General features: G+C 43.8%; 1 protein-coding gene across 9 annotated transcripts in view; it reads left to right on the top strand.

Annotated features, from left to right (window-relative positions):
- DIP2C (DIP2 acetate--CoA ligase C (putative)) overlaps positions 1-15,283 on the top strand; it is a 350,386-nt gene that overhangs the window by 214,133 nt on the left and 120,970 nt on the right. For 7 of the 9 annotated variants that reach the window (XR_015740061.1, XR_015740062.1, XM_087916233.1 and 4 more), the window contains exon 3: positions 674-847. The exons of the other annotated variants lie outside the window; for them this stretch is intronic. Coding sequence is in view for 5 of the 7 variants with exons in the window: in XM_087916233.1 (XP_087772359.1) it covers positions 674-847 (174 nt within the window). In the remaining 2 variants the exon portion in view is untranslated. The remainder of the gene's footprint in view (positions 1-673; positions 848-15,283) is intronic. 9 annotated transcript variants of the gene reach the window in all.

The raw sequence follows: 15,283 nt of genomic DNA, 5'->3' as shown, positions 1-15,283 counted from the left end.
GCAGCTGCTGAAGTTGCACTTTACTGCTTCCTATAGCCAGGAGGTTGTGTATTTGTCATAGTCTTTGTTCCTATATTTCTGTCTTCAGCACTTTCCAGACAAAATTGGTGTTTTCTTCTGATGAAACTTGCTTGCTTCTAGATTCTTCCAAAAGGAAGTTGCTTTGCCCATTTTGGGGAAAATGTTGTTTTAAAGTGCCATTGGTTGCACTTCAATCACTATTTGCTATGATTTATTAGAAAATGCAATGTCAATTGTTGGGAAAGTTTTGTATTTTACATCTTTAAACCAAAACAATTTAATTCTGCGTGTAATACTTTGGGTAAGGTGCCTTTAAGTTTTAGGTAAAAATACCCAAAATACTGGCTGTAAACTAAAAGGCAGCTCTTGACTATTTCAACATCCAGTCTTCTGGCTGCTGCTTTGTTGACATTACAAACACCAATGTTGGCTTAGTGAGAAATTGATTATGTGGTTCTGTTTTATAATGTTTGTATATGTGTTTGTATATTTGGGGGTGGGGTGGGGATGTATGTATATGTGCAGGTATACCTGCTTTGGGACTTGTGTGTGTACATAGTTCAACTGCATGGGGGCTGAATCTCCATCCGTGGCTGTAACAAATGTAAAAAAACTAAACATGATTTAATTAGTTTTTTTCAAATTGTTACAGCGGCGAATGGAGCTGCCGCGGTACGGTGTAGACTGCAGCACAGTGAAGGGCCCGCAAGAAGGATGCACCGCACTAGCAACATTGGGGTCTGTGACATCCGGGAAGCAGCAGCTAGAGAGCGCACGGCACCGCACAGCACGGCAGCAAACCGTCCCCTCTTTTACTTTCGTTTTGGTGAGCACAACAACTGTACTTACATTTATATATCTGTATATGTTTGACAAGCATTTTGACAGAAGGTGGTTGGATTTCATGGGCATGGTGTGATGAGGAAGTTGTTGCACATAGAAAAGTGACATTTGCAATCCCAGAATTGCACCCCATTTGTGTGTTGTTTCACAATGTGCATCTAATACAGCCCCAGCTACATTTGTGGATCTGCTAGAGTAGCAATATTTCTGAGAGAACTTACAAGCTTCTGAGAATTGGATTTTTCTCGACATTCCAAAGCCATCTCTGAAAGACAAGTGTTGACTTAGTCAAGGTCATTACTGCCAACTCATTTGCTTCTTTGAGAAAAGAGGCTTGAAAAATGTGTCTGTAGTATAAATTATTGATCCACACATATGTGTTTTAGAAAATTGTGTGAACCAAAGAGTAGCAGTTTATTTTAAAACTCTGGTTTAGGAAATTAGTGATATCTGTGAAGGTCATTACTGATGCTCTGCTTGGCATTCTGAAAGCAATGGAACCATATTCCATTCCAATGTAGATCTCTCTGCAGTTTTCCACAGTGCACCATCTGAAGCACAATTCTTTATGGTCTTGCTTAGTAGCTCTATGACCTCTAATAAAGCATTGGTCTACTACATAGTCTTTTCTCTGGTTATATTTGAGATAGCATTGAAACATCTATTTTGAGGGTGTCCATTGCATGGATTTGATGCTGATTAATGATGCAGATATAAACTAATTTATTACCCTGTCTTGCTCCAGCATCCTGCAAAATTTGTATGATATGGCAGATGTAGCCACAAAAAGATGATTTTTTTTCAACCATGTCCTCTGTGGGAGAAGTCCCTTATAAGTAAGTTTACAGCCTAAACCAGTGGTCCCCAAACCCCAATCCATGGATCTGCATTGGTCAGCAGCATGCTAAAAACTGGGCCATGCAAACAAGCAAAGCCCTATCCATGGGACACAGGCAGCACACAAAACCATGCCTCCTCCAATCCATGGAAAAACCTCTCTTCTGGAACTAGTCCTTGGTGCCCAAAAGGTTAGGAGCTGCTGGCCTAAATTATAATTGGTGATAGGATTAGTTCAGAATCTGTATGTAGATCTCTGAGTGAGTTGCAGTCATTTGTAGATTTTTCTGATCTTTAGCTCTCCAATAAAAGCAATAACTATTAGACTTAGCTGAAGGACAATGTAGACCAATCCAGCCAGAGTTCAGTTCTTTATTTGCTTGCATATACTAGACAGAATCTTGCCAGACTAAACTCTTACTAATCTCACCCTCATGGACATACCCTAGGAAATTCTAAGAGTGGCTGTCCTAACTCTCTTCCTCTGTGTCCTATCCATCTCTGGGCTCTGCTGTCTCTTGACTCCTCCCACTGTTTCTCCCAACTACACTAATGTGTAGCTCATCACATTAGATCCTCCTCCATAAGCACTATCTCTTAACAATAACTGAAAAATAAATCCCTAAATTATTCCCAATAAATGCTTGAATTTGGGACGAAAATGGGAATGAATCTATATGTGAATGGACTTATGTGGTTGTTGCAGATACTGAGCACACAATTCTATCTTGTTCCCTAATTTTTAGAGTATTGGTTCTAAGTGACTGTTTTCATCTGAGCTTAGTTGGTGGACCTGATCCACCAAACAATTAAGAGCAAACAACAAAACAAAAACACTCTAAAACCAAAATAGGTTCTGTTAAACAAGGCTGTCATATGCTAAACTAGACTATTTCATACTACATGCTACTATTTCTTGGAAAGTCTTCTAGAATTTAGAATTCTGCATCACTGGAAGAGGTCAGATTTGGGACAACTAGTCTAGGAATTCTGTCTGGGATTTTCTGTATTCAAACTTATTTTACTAATTGGTAACCTTCCCATGACTTCCATTCTCATCCATCCCAATCAGTTCATTGGGATGGAAGTATGAATGATTTATAGTAAACAAATAGTATGTTAGTTATATCTGAATACTGCATGCCAGCCTCCAGATGTGAGCCTTGGTGAAGGATTATCTCAATGTACAAGCAGTCCTTGAGTTATGACCATTTATTTACAATAGTTTGAAGTTATGACAGTCTTAGAAAAGTTTTTGTCTTCAAAGTTACAATCACTTCACCACCCTCATAGTCATCCGATCTCAATTTGGATACTAGGAACATCCCATATGAATGTTTGGAATGGAATGTTTGATTGACACAATTATCTTCAACATAAATTTATTCTGTTCAAGAATTCTAAATTGGGTTTTAGAGTATTTTAATGTGGTTGGACATGGAATCAACAGAACATACGCATACATACATTTAAAATAAACTTAACCAGGAAAAGAATATCATTGTTCCATATTGCAGAGTTAAGTAAAACATTCCAACAGAAAGCAATTCATAGAAAAGGAGAGGCAAAACACTTCAACAATCTAGAGTAAGTTCAAAGGGTGCCTATCAAGAGGAGGGCAGGGTCTGGAAACAATCATTTAAAAGAACTGGGATAATGTTTTTTAAGTGGTTTAAGGTGTGAAGACTCAGGGAACACATGATTGCAGGCAGTTTTTAGATACTTATGGGTTATTAAGTGGACAAGAGAGTGTTATTACTCTCTGCCTGTTCTGTTGAGCAGAACAAAAACCAGTGGTTTGAAAATACAAGGAACTAGATTTATGTTAAGTGTTAGAAGAAATAAACAGAACTTTGAAAACCTGTTAGAATTTCTCCTATTCTCATATAACAAAGAGAGTTAAAAAGCAAAAAATGAGTTTCTTCTTCACTCCCTCCTGCTTTTGTGGATTAAGCTAATGTTTTATAATAGCTTTTGCATACTTTTTTCAAGGCTATCTCCAAGGGTCGGATAATCCAATCCAATACTCGCTGCTTCCCTGCTTGAAGACTGAATCAATCAAAGCTTAGTCCCACCTCCTTACAGTGTTTTGCCCTGTTTTTGACTCAGTCCTCATGCAAGAGGACAAACGGAGAGAGTTCTCAGGAGAAATAAGTTTTAGTTATGCTTTGGATTCTTTGATCAATACAAGGGAGAAGGCTTAGAAAGCAACGAACAATGAGTAAGGTGAAAGGGACGGAGGCCTCGAGTGAAGGAAATCCATGATTCAACAGCATGCTGAGAGAGTACTAATCAGCTGTTTAACACTCAGGAGAAAACCGCAGTAGCCCCAAAAAGAGCGGACAGCCTTACGCTCAGCCATTCTGACCCAGAAGAGCCAGAGGTACATCCTGAAGCAGGCGGGAGTTTAGAGGGGCCCAGAGGGCAAGATAAATAAGTATGCAGCTATTCTGAAGCCAAGGGGTGCAGATTAAGCAAAGAATATCCGAAACAGCTGACAAGTGATTAAAGGGAAGCCACGGCAGCCATCATTGGAATAGATAGAGCTGTTTGCTACAGGAGAAGGATTCCAAGTGGTAGAAAGAACCTCTGCAAAGCCTCCTGAAGAGGTCCTAGGGAATAAAGGAGTCGATACTCAGTTGTGGCAGAGCTTGCTCTAAAAAGAAACCTTGCAAGCCCAGCAAATACAGGAGGGGCTAGAGCATACTCTTGAGTGGTCACGAACTAGCAAGCCACATCAGCTGAACTCTAGTGAGGGTGAAGCTGCTTGTCCCAAAGCACAAAGGGGGATGATATGGATGACTTCTCAGAGACGGAGGCAGACTTGGAGGATCAGGGATCGCCTGACCAAGCCCTAATAGAGAGCAGGGCTCAAAAGGACACAAGGAGGCCAATAGATCATAAAGATGGAAGAGAGAGATGTCCAAATCTGACGAAAGAGAGCCTTTAAGGAGACAAAGGGCCATTTAAAAGAGTTTTGTAAGGGCTGAAAAGGAGGCGGAAAGGAGTGGAAATTCCCGCGCTAAAGCAAGCAGGCCAATAGCAACATGAGAATAGTGCTCAAGAGATGACACCAGAGGGAGCTAATGAGCAACTGGTTCAGAGCTCTTTGTGTAAAAGAAAAGGTATGTTTATCAGGGATGCAGGGAATTCTCAGGAATTCAGTGAGAATCGGGAGCCTTCCCCTAAGAGGAAGAAGCTGGCAGCAGTGACCAGCTTTACTCCTACAGCAGCAGGGCTCAGAGAGCAGTCCTTTAAGGAGGAAAAGAAAGCCCTGATGTTAAAAATGTTGTCAGAGGTTAGGGATGGACAATGTAATCTACCTAACCTAAGGAATAATGAGAGAAGGCCTGAAAGCACCGCATCCCTCACTAGTCAGAGAAGCTGGGGAGGAATTGGGTTCTTAGAGATCCAATTCAGTGCAGTCATACACCCAGAGTGAGGCCTTGATCTCAGAAGAGGAAAAGCAGAAGGAATCAGCATTTTCAGATGAAGAAGAAAATGAGACAAGAGACCCCAGCTTTCACAGGGCTGATTTGCCAGCAGCAGTTTAAGATGCTCCTAGGTAAAGCCAAGGCAACAACAGCTTGGGAATGGCCATAGCAATGGAGGAGTCTGTTCCAGACCCATCAGACCCGAAAGACAGGCTATTTGCAAGAACTAAGGTTGGTGCCCTCACTCAAATTATTCAAGGAGGTAATGGAAGGGCAGCTGGACCAACCAGTAATATTCCCAACACAAGGGGCGAATGAGAGAAAGAATTACAACATAGACTTGGCTGAATTGATACAAGTTCCAACAATAGATGGGCCAATGGCTTCTTCTACGTCAACTACCATTTTGGCCAGTGATGTGGAAGAGGGTCTAAAAAAGGGAAGACAAGAAAGCGGAGCAGACTTTCCAAGAGGTCCATCAGAAAGCAGCATGGGCAGTGAAAGATTATAAATTTTTAGCTAATGATTTAAATAAAAAAGGAATCCAATTTAAATGGTTAATCCCGGAAGGGATGTTAATTACGTGGAAAGAGAGGAAAATCAAAATAGAATCGATAAAACAGGCCCAAGATTTTCATCAACAGCTCACAGATACGAATGGTCAATCCACTAAAGAAGAACCTAAAAGGAGACCACAGGAGGACCGATATCATCACAGAACCCAAAAGGAACGACTTTCTCCAATTTCAGGAAGTGATAACCCACAACCTGGGAGAGAAGAGCAAATCCCACAAAAACAACAACAAGAGATCCGAATCATTACTAGGCAAAAATCTAAGCAGACGTAGATAAATGGTGGAGGGGAAGAAGTTGCTCTCCATCAATATAAACGGATTAAATTCATTATCAAAAGAAAAAGGATATTTTCAAAACTTATTCAACATAACGCAGATATAATATGTCTTCAAGAAACACATATTTCGAAAAATGACGAAAGACATCTAATTTGTCCAAAATTAGGAAACTTTTACGGCACCGGCCGACAAACACAAGAAAAAAGGAATTGCAAAGAAAACAAGATCAACAAAGACAAAACCAAAATGCTAGTGAAAAATATAACAATTAGAAATAAAAAGTAGAAAATGTAATGGGACTACAAATCATCCCCCAAAATAATTAGGAATATGGTTAACAGCAAAGTGCTCCGCAATCAAAGAAAATTTTTACACCAAATTATTCAATCAAATTAAAATGATTTGGAAAAATGGGGGACTCCACAATTATCATTATTAGGAAGAATAGCAATTATAAAAATGAATGTCCTGCCAAAGATTTTATATTTATTTCAAAGAACCCCAACAAAATTCAATAAGAATTTTTTTTAGAGAACGTAATCACATAATCACAAAATTTGTTTGGGCAGGCAAAAAGCCCGAATAAAGTGAAAAGATTTACAGGATAGTAATAGCAGAGGTGGCCTTGGGCTTCCAGATTGGGCACTATACCATAATAGAACAATACTTGTATGGATACGAGATTGGATCAATCTAAGGAAAAAAGGGAATATTAACCATAGAAGGGCATGGCGTACAAAGTGCTTATTAAAGACAGGAGAGATCTGGCCTAGGAAATTTGGCGAGGCAGATTGGCGGCTATTGTCATACATGCGAAGGCAGCCTTTCCAGCCACGAGGGTTGCTTCGGTCAAGGGGGTGGAGGGTTGTAGACCAATTCTGGATCTAAAATTACTAAACGGATATTCAAGATGCAATCCTTACAGTCAATCCTGGGAAGTATCCGAGAAGGAACTGTGTTAATGTCAGTAGACGCGTACCTACACATCCCAATTGCCCAACCACGTAGAAGATTCCTGCAGTTTTGTTACACAGGAAGGCATTACCAATACAGAGCAGACTCTCCGAAAGGTCCACCCAGCAACAGTGCACGTAGTAATAGCAACCCCAACTGCCTCATTCTTCAGCACGGCACTCTCATACAGTTCGCACAAATGCAGGAAAGAGCACCACCAGGTGATCCTTTATTACAACTGGATTTAAAGAACAATGCAACAATGCCACCCTGAATGGTGTCAAGTACACTACCAAGGCTATTGCAGCTTTGGTGGTGGAGAGGCGCCTGGTTTGGCTCCGCCTTTGGCAGGCGGATTAAAAGCACAAGTGGAAAATTGCTTCAGCTCCAGTTAAAGGAAACCGACTATTCAGGGAAGCCATAGAACCTCTACTAGTTGAGACCAAGGACAAAGGAAAGATCTTGCCTAGGAAGTTTGGGCAGGCAGATTGGCGGCCATCGTCATACATTCAAAATTTTTAGGAATATGGTTAACAGCATCCACAATCAAAGACGCCAATCCAGAAACTGGACAGATCTGGATTTATAGATGGGGCAGTCAACGATTCCAGGGAAGAAGACCGTTCAAGTGTCCTGCTAACAGGCCCTTTTGCCACATAAAGTGGCAACCAGAACAGCGTACCCATTGGCAGGGGACTGGGCCCATTTGCCAATGATGGGAAGCAATAACTACGGACAGTTGGGTCGTAGACCCAATAAAAAGGGGCCTAGTTCTGGAATTCCTCTGCACAGCCCCAAACTCTTTCAGAAGAGGCCCATTGCCAAGAGACAGAGCCAAAAGGGGCACCATGGACATAAGAGTTCAACACTTGCTGGACATTCAGGTGGTCCAACGGGTATTAAAGGCCGAACAGGGACAAGGGTTTTATTCAATCTTGTTTGTACTACAGAAGGAATTGGGGGGTGCGGGTGTGTAGACCAATTCTGGATCTAAAATTACTAAACGGATATTCAATAAGCAATCCTTACAGTCAATCCTGGGAAGTATCCGAGAAGGAGATGTGTTAATGTCAGTAGACGCGTACCTACACATCCCAATTGCCCAACCACGTAGAAGATTCCTGCAGTTTTGTTACACAGGAAGGCATTACAATACAGAGCAGACTCTCCGAAAGGTCCACCCAGCAACAGTTCATGTAGTAATAGCAACACCAACTGCCTCATTCTTCAGCACGGCACTCTCATACAGTTCGCACAAATGCAACAAAGGGCACCACCTGGTGATCTTTTATTACAACTGGATTTAAACAACAATGCCACCCTGAATGGTGTCAAGTACACTACCAAGGCTATTGCAGCTTTGGTGGTGGTGAGCGCCTGGTTTGGCTCCGCCATTGGCAAGCGGATTTAAAGCACAAGTGGAAAATTGCTTCAGCTCCAGTTAAAGGAAACCGACTATTCAGGGAAGCCATAGAACCTCTACTAGTTGAGACCAAGGACAAAGGAAAGATCTTGCCTCAGGAAGTTTGGGCAGGCAGATTGGCGGCCATCGTCATACATTCAAAATTTTTAGGAATATGGTTAACAGCATCCACAATCAAAGACGCCAATCCAGAAACTGGACAGATCTGGATTTATAGATGGGGCAGTCAACGATTCCAGGGAAGAAGACCGTTCAAGTGTCCTGCTAACAGGCCCTTTTGCCACATAAAGTGGCAACCAGAACAGCGTACCCATTGGCAGGGGACTGGGCCCATTTGCCAATGATGGGAAGCAATAACAACGGACAGTTGGGTCATAGACCCAATAAAAAGGGGCCTAGTTCTGGAATTCCTCTGCACAGCCCCAAACTCTTTCAGAAGAGGCCCACTGCCAAGAGACAGAGCCAAAAGGGGCACCATGGACACAAGAGTTCAACACTTGCTGGACATTCAGGTGGTCCAACGGGTATTAAAGGCCGAACAGGGACAAGGGTTTTATTCAATCTTGTTTGTACTACAGAAGGAATTGGGGGGTGCGGGTGTGTAGACCAATTCTGGATCTAAAATTACTAAACGGATATTCAATATGCAATCCTTACAGTCAATCCTGGGAAGTATCCGAGAAGGAGATGTGTTAATGTCAGTAGACGCGTACCTACACATCCCAATTGCCCAACCACGTAGAAGATTCCTGCAGTTTTGTTACACAGGAAGGCATTACCAATACAGAGCAGACTCTCCGAAAGGTCCACCCAGCAACAGTTCATGTAGTAATAGCAACACCAACTGCCTCATTCTTCAGCACGGCACTCTCATACAGTTCGCACAAATGCAACAAAGGGCACCACCTGGTGATCTTTTATTACAACTGGATTTAAACAACAATGCAACAATGCCACCCTGAATGGTGTCAAGTACACTACCAAGGCTATTGCAGCTTTGGTGGTGGTGAGGCGCCTGGTTTGGCTCCGCCATTGGCAAGCGGATTTAAAGCACAAGTGGAAAATTGCTTCAGCTCCAGTTAAAGGAAACCGACTATTCAGGGAAGCCATAGAACCTCTACTAGTTGAGACCAAGGACAAAGGAAAGATCTTGCCTAGGAAGTTTGGGCAGGCAGATTGTCGGCCATCGTCATACATTCAAAAATTTTAGGAATATGGTTAACAGCATCCACAATCAAAGACGCCAATCCAGAAACTGGACAGATCTGGATTTATAGATGGGGCAGTCAACGATTCCAGGGAAGAAGACCGTTCAAGTGTCCTGCTAACAGGCCCTTTTGCCACATAAAGTGGCAACCAGAACAAGCGTACCCATTGGCAGGGGACTGGGCCCATTTGCCAATGATGGGAAGCAATAACTACGGACAGTTGGGTCGTAGACCCAATAAAAAGGGGCCTAGTTCTGGAATTCCTCTGCACAGCCCCAAACTCTTTCAGAAGAGGCCCATTGCCAAGAGACAGAGCCAAAAGGGCACCATGGACATAAGAGTTCAACACTTGCTGGACATTCAGGTGGTCCAACGGGTATTAAAGGCCGAACAGGGACAAGGGTTTTATTCAATCTTGTTTGTACTACAGAAGGAATTGGGGGTGCGGGTGTGTAGACCAATTCTGGATCTAAAATTACTAAACGGATATTCAATAAGCAATCCTTACAGTCAATCCTGGGAAGTATCCGAGAAGGAGATGTGTTAATGTCAGTAGACGCGTACCTACACATCCCAATTGCCCAACCACGTAGAAGATTCCTGCAGTTTTGTTACACAGGAAGGCATTACAATACAGAGCAGACTCTCCGAAAGGTCCACCCAGCAACAGTTCATGTAGTAATAGCAACACCAACTGCCTCATTCTTCAGCACGGCACTCTCATACAGTTCGCACAAATGCAACAAAGGGCACCACCTGGTGATCTTTTATTACAACTGGATTTAAAGAAGTTGAAAGCAACAATGCCACCCTGAATGGAGTCAAGTACAGTACCACGGTTATTGCAGCTTTGGTGGTGGTGAGGCGCCTGGTTTGGCTCCGCCATTGGCAAGCGGATTTAAAGCACAAGTGGAAAATTGCTTCAGCTCCAGTTAAAGGAAACCGACTATTCAGGAAGCCATAGAACCTCTACTAGTTGAGACCAAGGACAAAGGAAAGATCTTGCCTAGGAAGTTTGGGCAGGCAGATTGGCGGCCATCGTCATACATTCAAAATTTTTAGGAATATGGTTAACAGCATCCACAATCAAAGACGCCAATCCAGAAACTGGACAGATCTGGATTTATAGATGGGGCAGTCAACGATTCCAGGGAAGAAGACCGTTCAAGTGTCCTGCTAACAGGCCCTTTTGCCACATAAAGTGGCAACCAGAACAGCGTACCCATTGGCAGGGGACTGGGCCCATTTGCCAATGATGGGAAGCAATAACTACGGACAGTTGGGTCGTAGACCCAATAAAAGGGCCTAGTTCTGGAATTCCTCTGCACAGCCCCAAACTCTTTCAGAAGAGGCCCATTGCCAAGAGACAGAGCCAAAGGGGCACCATGGACATAAGAGTTCAACACTTGCTGGACATTCAGGTGGTCCAACGGGTATTAAAGGCCGAACAGGGACAAGGGTTTTATTCAATCTTGTTTGTACTACAGAAGGAATTGGGGGGTGCGGGTGTGTAGACCAATTCTGGATCTAAAATTACTAAACGGATATTCAATAAGCAATCCTTACAGTCAATCCTGGGAAGTATCCGAGAAGGAGATGTGTTAATGTCAGTAGACGCGTACCTACACATCCCAATTGCCCAACCACGTAGAAGATTCCTGCAGTTTTGTTACACAGGAAGGCATTACAATACAGAGCAGACTCTCCGAAAGGTCCACCCAGCAACAGTTCATGTAGTAATAGCAACACCAACTGCCTCATTCTTCAGCACGGCACTCTCATACAGTTCGCACAAATGCAACAAAGGGCACCACCTGGTGATCTTTTATTACAACTGGATTTAAACAACAATGCCACCCTGAATGGTGTCAAGTACACTACCAAGGCTATTGCAGCTTTGGTGGTGGTGAGGCGCCTGGTTTGGCTCCGCCATTGGCAAGCGGATTTAAAGCACAAGTGGAAAATTGCTTCAGCTCCAGTTAAAGGAAACCGACTATTCAGGGAAGCCATAGAACCTCTACTAGTTGAGACCAAGGACAAAGGAAAGATCTTGCCTAGGAAGTTTGGGCAGGCAGATTGGCGGCCATCGTCATACATTCAAAATTTTTAGGAATATGGTTAACAGCATCCACAATCAAAGACGCCAATCCAGAAACTGGACAGATCTGGATTTATAGATGGGGCAGTCAACGATTCCAGGGAAGAAGACCGTTCAAGTGTCCTGCTAACAGGCCCTTTTGCCACATAAAGTGGCAACCAGAACAGCGTACCCATTGGCAGGGGACTGGGCCCATTTGCCAATGATGGGAAGCAATAACAACGGACAGTTGGGTCATAGACCCAATAAAAAGGGGCCTAGTTCTGGAATTCCTCTGCACAGCCCCAAACTCTTTCAGAAGAGGCCCACTGCCAAGAGACAGAGCCAAAAGGGGCACCATGGACACAAGAGTTCAACACTTGCTGGACATTCAGGTGGTCCAACGGGTATTAAAGGCCGAACAGGGACAAGGGTTTTATTCAATCTTGTTTGTACTACAGAAGGAATTGGGGGGGTGTGGGTGTGTAGACCAATTCTGGATCTAAAATTACTAAACGGATATTCAATATGCAATCCTTACAGTCAATCCTGGGAAGTATCCGAGAAGGAGATGTGTTAATGTCAGTAGACGCGTACCTACACATCCCAATTGCCCAACCACGTAGAAGATTCCTGCAGTTTTGTTACACAGGAAGGCATTACCAATACAGAGCAGACTCTCCGAAAGGTCCACCCAGCAACAGTTCATGTAGTAATAGCAACACCAACTGCCTCATTCTTCAGCACGGCACTCTCATACAGTTCGCACAAATGCAACAAAGGGCACCACCTGGTGATCTTTTATTACAACTGGATTTAAACAACAATGCAACAATGCCACCCTGAATGGTGTCAAGTACACTACCAAGGCTATTGCAGCTTTGGTGGTGGTGAGGCGCCTGGTTTGGCTCCGCCATTGGCAAGCGGATTTAAAGCACAAGTGGAAAATTGCTTCAGCTCCAGTTAAAGGAAACCGACTATTCAGGGAAGCCATAGAACCTCTACTAGTTGAGACCAAGGACAAAGGAAAGATCTTGCCTAGGAAGTTTGGGCAGGCAGATTGGCGGCCATCGTCATACATTCAAAATTTTTAGGAATATGGTTAACAGCATCCACAATCAAAGACGCCAATCCAGAAACTGGACAGATCTGGATTTATAGATGGGGCAGTCAACGATTCCAGGGAAGAAGACCGTTCAAGTGTCCTGCTAACAGGCCCTTTTGCACATAAAGTGGCAACCAGAACAGCGTACCCATTGGCAGGGGACTGGGCCCATTTGCCAATGATGGGAAGCAATAACTACGGACAGTTGGGTCGTAGACCCAATAAAAAGGGGCCTAGTTCTGGAATTCCTCTGCACAGCCCCAAACTCTTTCAGAAGAGGCCCACTGCCAAGAGACAGAGCCAAAAGGGGCACCATGGACATAAGAGTTCAACACTTGCTGGACATTCAGGTGGTCCAACGGGTATTAAAGGCCGAACAGGGACAAGGGTTTTATTCAATCTTGTTTGTACTACAGAAGGAATTGGGGGGTGCGGGTGTGTAGACCAATTCTGGATCTAAAATTACTAAACGGATATTCAATAAGCAATCCTTACAGTCAATCCTGGGAAGTATCCGAGAAGGAGATGTGTTAATGTCAGTAGACGCGTACCTACACATCCCAATTGCCCAACCACGTAGAAGATTCCTGCAGTTTTGTTACACAGGAAGGCATTACAATACAGAGCAGACTCTCCGAAAGGTCCACCCAGCAACAGTTCATGTAGTAATAGCAACACCAACTGCCTCATTCTTCAGCACGGCACTCTCATACAGTTCGCACAAATGCAACAAAGGGCACCACCTGGTGATCTTTTATTACAACTGGATTTAAACAACAATGCCACCCTGAATGGTGTCAAGTACACTACCAAGGCTATTGCAGCTTTGGTGGTGGTGAGGCGCCTGGTTTGGCTCCGCCATTGGCAAGCGGATTTAAAGCACAAGTGGAAAATTGCTTCAGCTCCAGTTAAAGGAAACCGACTATTCAGGGAAGCCATAGAACCTCTACTAGTTGAGACCAAGGACAAAGGAAAGATCTTGCCTAGGAAGTTTGGGCAGGCAGATTGGCGGCCATCGTCATACATTCAAAAATTTTAGGAATATGGTTAACAGCATCCACAATCAAAGACGCCAATCCAGAAACTGGACAGATCTGGATTTATAGATGGGGCAGTCAATGATTCCAGGGAAGAAGACCGTTCAAGTGTCCTGCTAACAGGCCCTTTTGCCACATAAAGTGGCAACCAGAACAAGCGTACCCATTGGCAGGGGACTGGGCCCATTTGCCAATGATGGGAAGCAATAACAACGGACAGTTGGGTCATAGACCCAATAAAAGGGGCCTAGTTCTGGAATTCCTCTGCACAGCCCCAAACTCTTTCAGAAGAGGCCCACTGCCAAGAGACAGAGCCAAAAGGGGCACCATGGACACAAGAGTTCAACACTTGCTGGACATTCAGGTGGTCCAACGGGTATTAAAGGCCGAACAGGGACAAGGGTTTTATTCAATCTTGTTTGTACTACAGAAGGAATTGGGGGGGTGCGGGTGTGTAGACCAATTCTGGATCTAAAATTACTAAACGGATATTCAATATGCAATCCTTACAGTCAATCCTGGGAAGTATCCGAGAAGGAGATGTGTTAATGTCAGTAGACGCGTACCTACACATCCCAATTGCCCAACCACGTAGAAGATTCCTGCAGTTTTGTTACACAGGAAGGCATTACCAATACAGAGCAGACTCTCCGAAAGGTCCACCCAGCAACAGTTCATGTAGTAATAGCAACACCAACTGCCTCATTCTTCAGCACGGCACTCTCATACAGTTCGCACAAATGCAACAAAGGGCACCACCTGGTGATCTTTTATTACAACTGGATTTAAACAACAATGCAACAATGCCACCCTGAATGGTGTCAAGTACACTACCAAGGCTATTGCAGCTTTGGTGGTGGTGAGGCGCCTGGTTTGGCTCCGCCATTGGCAAGCGGATTTAAAGCACAAGTGGAAAATTGCTTCAGCTCCAGTTAAAGGAAACCGACTATTCAGGGAAGCCATAGAACCTCTACTAGTTGAGACCAAGGACAAAGGAAAGATCTTGCCTAGGAAGTTTGGGCAGGCAGATTGGCGGCCATCGTCATACATTCAAAATTTTTAGGAATATGGTTAACAGCATCCACAATCAAAGACGCCAATCCAGAAACTGGACAGATCTGGATTTATAGATGGGGCAGTCAACGATTCCAGGGAAGAAGACCGTTCAAGTGTCCTGCTAACAGGCCCTTTTGCCACATAAAGTGGCAACCAGAACAGCGTACCCATTGGCAGGGGACTGGGCCCATTTGCCAATGATGGGAAGCAATAACAACGGACAGTTGGGTCGTAGACCCAATAAAAAGGGGCCTAGTTCTGGAATTCCTCTGCACAGCCCCAAACTCTTTCAGAAGAGGCCCACTGCCAAGAGACAGAGCCAAAAGGGGCACCATGGACACAAGAGTTCAACACTTGCTGGACATTCAGGTGGTCCAACGGGTATTAAAGGCCGAACAGGGACAAGGGTTTTATTCAATCTTGTTTGTACTACA

This window comes from Pseudonaja textilis, chromosome Z, assembly GCF_049901715.1.
Source record: "Pseudonaja textilis isolate UNSWEBS1 chromosome Z, rPseTex1.2, whole genome shotgun sequence".
NCBI lineage: Eukaryota > Metazoa > Chordata > Lepidosauria > Squamata > Elapidae > Pseudonaja > Pseudonaja textilis.
The sequence above is the reverse complement of the archived record's forward strand: the minus strand, read 5'-3'. Positions and strand labels throughout refer to the sequence as shown.